The sequence below is a fragment of the Tachysurus fulvidraco genome, chromosome 4 (genome assembly GCF_022655615.1).
Source record: "Tachysurus fulvidraco isolate hzauxx_2018 chromosome 4, HZAU_PFXX_2.0, whole genome shotgun sequence".
Lineage (NCBI taxonomy): Eukaryota > Metazoa > Chordata > Actinopteri > Siluriformes > Bagridae > Tachysurus > Tachysurus fulvidraco.
The window spans coordinates 32,203,711-32,210,774 of record NC_062521.1 but is presented as its reverse complement, the minus strand read 5'-3'; the positions used below and the strand labels follow the sequence as shown (position 1 = coordinate 32,210,774).

At 43.2% G+C, this 7,064-nt stretch overlaps 1 protein-coding gene across 1 annotated transcript in view; it reads right to left on the bottom strand.

Moving 5' to 3' along the window:
• Nucleotides 1–614: 614 nt before the first annotated feature.
• The window catches only part of sh3gl2a (SH3 domain containing GRB2 like 2a, endophilin A1), a 29,146-nt gene continuing 22,696 nt past the window's right edge, over nt 615–7,064 (bottom strand). Inside the window, exons 7-9 of the mRNA XM_027132825.2 lie at nt 6,195–6,298; nt 5,418–5,545; nt 615–1,581 (exon numbers count right to left, since the gene is read on the bottom strand). Coding sequence (XP_026988626.1) covers nt 1,385–1,581; nt 5,418–5,545; nt 6,195–6,298 — 429 coding nt within the window. The 3' untranslated portion in view covers nt 615–1,384. The remainder of the gene's footprint in view (nt 1,582–5,417; nt 5,546–6,194; nt 6,299–7,064) is intronic.

Genomic DNA, 7,064 nt, shown 5'->3' with positions numbered 1-7,064 from the left:
TGTTTTATTTTAACGAGAGATTTGTGCTTTATATCAGGATCGTATGGGTGCCGTGTCACTTCAGAAAGTCTCAGGCGTCATCGGGCATCGAGGCAGGATACACCCTGGACGGAGTGCCAACCCATCACAGGGCACACACACACACACACACACACACACTCACACACTATGGGCAATTTTCCAGAGATGCCAATCAACCTACCATGCATGTCTTTGGACCGGGGGAGGAAACCGGAGTACCCGGAGGAAACCCCCGAGGCACGGGGAGAACATGCAAACTCCACACACACAAGGTGGAGGCGGGAAATGTTAACAAACAGAACTAATAAACATCCAATCCAGGGTCAGTTCATTAAACCCAGACTCATATACAGGTTGACAGATTGAGAGGTTTGATGCTGATTATTTCTGTAAATGCCAAAATTTGGGGATTAATGAATCCTCCAGCACAAAATAATAATACTATTGACTTTATATCATATTATTCTAGAATTTACTGTGATCTAAAAGATACAACCTGCTTCTTATTTTATTTCATTCTCACTATTTCTCTGAAGTAAAAGAGATGAATCATCACGAATGACGGATCATTAAAGAAACAGCAGGAGACGCCGACATTCTCACTGTGTGTTTATTAATATTAACACGCCACAGTCTCAGTTTCACATGACTGTTATTGTTGTTGTTTAATACTGTGATTAAATTTATCTGTAGGATTAAATAAAAGTTCCAGCCGTGTGAAACGTGTTCGAGTGAAACTCAGCATGCAAAAGGAAGAAAATAATAATAATAATAATAATAATAATAATAATAATAATAATAATCGTTATTCATCACTTTCATTGATTCACATTTCACTTAATGTTTATGTACTAAATCATAGATGTATTAAAATAATCATTTATAACAGAATTGACAATTATTATAATAATCGAGCCTTTTCCTAGTTAAAGATCAGTGGAGCTCAGAGGGGAACACGACACATCAGCCGCTCACGCCGCTGTTCCTCTGCAGGACGTGACCACGGTTAGAAATGTAGAACAACACTTTCACATCACAAACAAAATCAAAATGGAAATAATAAATTTTCCTCTAAAGTGCAAACGCTTCTTACATCATGCACAAATACGACAGAGAGAAAGAAGGAGAAAAGTGAAAAGAGAGAGAGAGAGACAAAGACAGAGGAGAAAGAGAGAGAGAGAGAGAGCTGGAAATAAAGGAGAGAAAGATCAGAAACCTACAGAACACAAGAGAGAAAAGAGAGAAACAGGGGAAAAACAGAAAGACAAATATTCTTCCTTTCTGCTCTAATGATCGCTCTGATGATATTTTTCTCTCTTTCCAAAGAGAAGTGCACGTCAATAGTTGAAGGTTCAGGATGGATTTAATGTGGCAAAGCCACCATGACATCAACATAATTAACAGGGAAGAATCCTGAATGGTCGTTTATCGACCCTTCATACCAGTTCTCATCGATCTGATTGGTCAGCGTGATGATGTCACCCTCCTTAAAGCCCAGCTCTCCCTCGTTTTCTGGATCAAAATCGTACAGCGCACGACAACACGGATGATCCAGAGGAGCTTCAGAAGAGCGAGAAAGAGAGAAAGATTGAGATCAGCAATGTTTGTCATCTCGTCATCATCTCTAACATCTCTGTATAACCTCTGTATAACAACTGTTATACCGCTGTAATAACCTGTAACAACTGTGTAATAACCTGTAACAACTGTGTAATAACCTGTAACAACTGTGTAATAACCTGTAACAACTCTGTAATAACCTGTAACAACTCTGTAATAACCTGTAACAACTCTGTAGTACCCCTGTAACAACTCTGTAGTACCCCTGTAACAACTCTGTAGTACCCCTGTAACAACTCTGTAGTACGGCTGTAACAACTCTGTAGTACCCCTGTAACAACTCTGTAGTACCCCTGTAACAACTCTGTAATAACCTGTAACAACTCTGTAGTACCCCTGTAACAACTCTGTAGTACCCCTGTAACAACTCTGTAGTATGGCTGTAACAACTCTGTAGTACGGCTGTAACAACTCTGTAGTACCCCTGTAACAACTCTGTAGTACCCCTGTAACAACTCTGTAGTACCCCTGTAACAACTCTGTAATAACCTGTAACAACTCTGTAGTACCCCTGTAACAACTCTGTAGTACCCCTGTAACAACTCTGTAGTACCCCTGTAACAACTCTGTAGTATGGCTGTAACAACTCTGTAATAACCTGTAACAACTCTGTAGTACCCCTGTAACAACTCTGTAATAACCTGTAACAACTCTGTAGTACCCCTGTAACAACTCTGTAATAACCTGTAACAACTCTGTAGTACCCCTGTAACAACTCTGTAGTACCCCTGTAACAACTCTGTAGTACCCCTGTAACAACTCTGTAGTACCCCTGTAACAACTCTGTAGTACCCCTGTAACAACTCTGCAACTGTTCTGTAATAATTCAGAAACACTTCTCTAACACCTTTGCAATACCTTTGTAAATACTTTGTACTACCTCTCTAACAACTCTAATAAATCTGTAATACCCCTGTAATACATCTGTAACAGCTCTTGAACACCTTTGTAACAGCTCTGTAACAGCTCTGTAACAGCTCTGTAACAGCTCTGTAACAGCTCTGTAATACCTAAAAAAAAGCTCTGTAACAGTTCTGTAACAGTTCTGTAACACCTCTGTAACACCTCTGTCACAGCTCTAACACCTCTGTAACAGTTCTGTAACACCTCTGTAACACCTGTCATAGCTCTGTCACAGCTCTAACACCTCTGTAACAGTTCTGTAACACCTCTGTAACACCTGTCATAGCTCTGTCACAACTCTAACACCTCTGTAACAGTTCTGTAACACCTCTGTAACACCTGTCATAGCTCTGTCACAGCTCTAACACCTCTGTAACACCCCTGTAACACCTGTCATAGCTCTGTCACAACTCTAACACCTCTGTAACAGTTCTGTAACACCTCTGTAACACCTGTCATAGCTCTGTCACAGCTCTAACACCTCTGTAACACCCCTGTAACACCTGTCATAGCTCTGTCACAGCTCTAACACCTCTGTGACAATTCCATGACAGTTCTGTAACAGCTCTGTAACAGTTCTGTAAACCGGTCACAGCTCTAACACCTCTGTAACACCCCTGTAACACCTGTCATAGCTCTGTCACAGCTCTAACACCTCTGTGACAGTTCTGTAACACCTCTGTAACACCTGTCATAGCTCTGTCACAGCTCTAACACCTCTGTAACACCTCTGTAACACCTGTCATAGCTCTGTCACAGCTCTAACACCTCTGTAACACCCCTGTAACACCTGTCATAGCTCTGTCACAGCTCTAACACCTCTGTGACAGTTCCATGACAGTTCTGTAACAGCTCTGTAGCAGTTCTGGAACAGCTCTCTAACACGTAACTACAGCTCTCACCATCACTCTCACTATAGCTCTCACTAACACTCACAGTAATGCCTTCATTACAGCTCTCACTGCAGCGCTCACTAACGGTCTCACTGCAACACTCACTACAGCTCACTAATGCTCTCAATACAGCACTCACTACCGTTCTCACTACAGCTCTCTCTAACGTTCTCACTAAAGCTCTCGCTAACGTTCTCACTACAGCTCTCGCTAACGTTCTCACTACAGCTCTCACAACAGCTCTCGCTACCGTTCTCACTACAGCTCTCGCTAACGTTCTCACTACAGCTCTCGCTAACGTTCTCACTACAGCTCTCGCTAACGTTCTCACTACAGCTCTCGCTAACATTCTCACTACAGCACTCACTACAGCTCTCACTACAGTACTCACTACAGCTCTCACTAACGTTCTCACTACAGCTCTCACTACAGCTCTCACTACAGCTCTCACTACAGCTCTCACTACCGTTCTCACTACAGCACTCACTACAGCTCTCACTACAGCTCTCACTACAGCTCTCACTACCGTTCTCACTACAGTACTCACTACAGCTCTCACTACAGCTCTCGCTAACGTTCTCACTACAGCTCTCGCTAACGTTCTCACTACAGCTCTCGCTAACGTTCTCACTACAGCTCTCGCTAACGTTCTCACTACAGCTCTCGCTAACGTTCTCACTACAGCTCTCACTACAGCTCTCACTACAGCTCTCACTACAGCACTCACTACAGCTCTCACTACAGCACTCACTACAGCTCTCGCTAACGTTCTCACTACAGCTCTCACTACAGCTCTCACTACAGCTCTCACTACAGCTCTCACTACAGCTCTCACTACAGCTCTCACTACAGCTCTCACTACAGCTCTCACTACAGCTCTCACTACAGCTCTCACTAACGCTCTCACTACAGCTCTCACTAACGCTCTCACTACAGCACTCACTACAGCACTCACTACAGCTCTCACTAACGCTCTCACTACAGCACTCACTACAGCACTCACTACAGCTCTCACTACAGCTCTCACTACAGCTCTCACTAACGCTCTCACTACAGCTCTCACTAACGCTCTCACTAACGCTCTCACTACAGCACTCACTACAGCACTCACTACAGCTCTCACTACAGCACTCACTACAGCAATCACTACAGCTCTCACTACAGCTCTCACTACAGCTCTCACTACAGCTCTCACTACAGCTCTCACTAACGCTCTCACTACAGCACTCACTACAGCACTCACTACAGCTCTCACTACAGCACTCACTACAGCTCTCACTACAGCACTCACTACAGCTCTCACTACAGCACTCACTACAGCACTCACTACAGCTCTCACTAACGCTCTCACTACAGCACTCACTACAGCACTCACTACAGCTCTCACTACAGCTCTCACTACAGCTCTCACTAACGCTCTCACTACAGCTCTCACTAACGCTCTCACTAACGCTCTCACTACAGCACTCACTACAGCACTCACTACAGCTCTCACTACAGCACTCACTACAGCAATCACTACAGCACTCACTACAGCTCTCACTACAGCTCTCACTACAGCTCTCACTACAGCACTCACTACAGCACTCACTACAGCTCTCACTACAGCACTCACTACAGCTCTCACTACAGCACTCACTACAGCTCTCACTACAGCACTCACTACAGCTCTCACTACAGCTCTCACTACAGCACTCACTACAGCTCTCACTACAGCACTCACTACAGCACTCACTACAGCACTCACTTGCTCTACACTTATACAACATCCTCTTTGTGTAATAAAGATAAACTACTCTACCACTTCTGAACAGGTCTCTGTTTAAGGTGTAGAGTAGATCTGAGTTGTCATGTTGCTGTGAAACCGTATGCTGGCCTGAGGCTGTGTGTGAGAGAGAGAGAGAGAGAGAGAGAGAGAGAGAGAGAGAGAGAGAGAGAGAGAGAGAGAGTGTGTGAGAGGAAATAAAGAGTTTAAGTCACCTGGGGAGCGAGAGGCAGCCCGGTTGTGTCCTAATCCACCATTATGACTCTCAATAGAGGAGAAGTCGAGTGAAGCTCGAGGTTTAGGTGTGTACTCTTTCCTGGGCTTATTGGAAGCGTCTCTAATTCTGTAAAACATCTCACTTTAATTATACACTTAATGATGGTAGGGTTTTTATTTTACATTAAAAACTGACATACACACACACACACACACACACACACACACTCACACAGACAGATACACACAAACACAAACACACAAATACACAAACATATACACACAAACACAAACACACAAACACAGACAGATACACACAAACAAAAACACACAAATACACAAACACAGACAGACACACAAACACAAACACCCACACACACAAACACAGACAGATACACACAAACACACAAATACACAAACATATACACACAAACACAGACAGACACACAAACACAAACACCCACACACACAAACACACACAAACACAGACAGATACACACAAACACAAACACACAAATACACAAACATATACACACAAACACAGACAGACACACAAACACACAAACACATACACACAAACACATACACACAAACACACACATACAAACACACAAACACACACATACAAACACACAAACACAGACAGATACACACAAACACACACATACAAACACACAAACACACAAACACATACACACAAACACATACACACACAGACAGATACACACAAACACACAAAAACACACATACAAACACACAAACACAAACACACAAACCTGTCATCAATCTTGCTGGAGAGCTGCTGCAGGATCTCCACTGCTTGTCTGTGATAATTCACCTGAGCCTGCACCAGAGCAGCCAACTGACTCACCTGTTCCACCTGCAGACACACACACAAACACAAACACACACACACACACACACACACACACACAATGTGTTCAAATTCAGCTCCAATTTTTCACTAACTGTTACACAAAAATCACACACTTTCTCTCTTACGCTCACACACACAGACACACACACTCTCACTCTGCACTCACACACAATATCATACACACAAACACAATGTCATACACACAAACACAATGTCATACACACAAACACAATATCACACACACACTAGTCTCTGCATTACTGTGGTCCAGCCTGGAGAAGACTTACTAAACAGAACGATGTAGTGAAGGTGTAATATCATGAACCGTCACTAGATGAAGCTGTTTCACTTATCATCAGAGGACACAGAATGTGTTATGTGTCCCTCTTGTGGTCTCCCAAAGCTATTACAATCTATTCTACAGGTCATTGTAAACTAATAATGGTCTAATGGACTACAATTCTAAACTGCTAACTAATATAAATGAGACAAATTAAAATCACAGTAGTGACATGAAAGTGGCAGGAAACACACACACACACACACGCACGCACGCACGCACACACACACACACACACACACACACACGTGCGCACGCACACACACACACACACGTGCGCACGCACACACACACACACACACCATCCTGTCTGTATCTGATGCTGAGAAGCTAGTTGATGCGTTCATGACCTCTAGACTGGACTATTGTAATGCATTACTAGGTGGTTGTCCTGCATCTTTAATAAATAGGTTACAGTTAGTCCAAAAT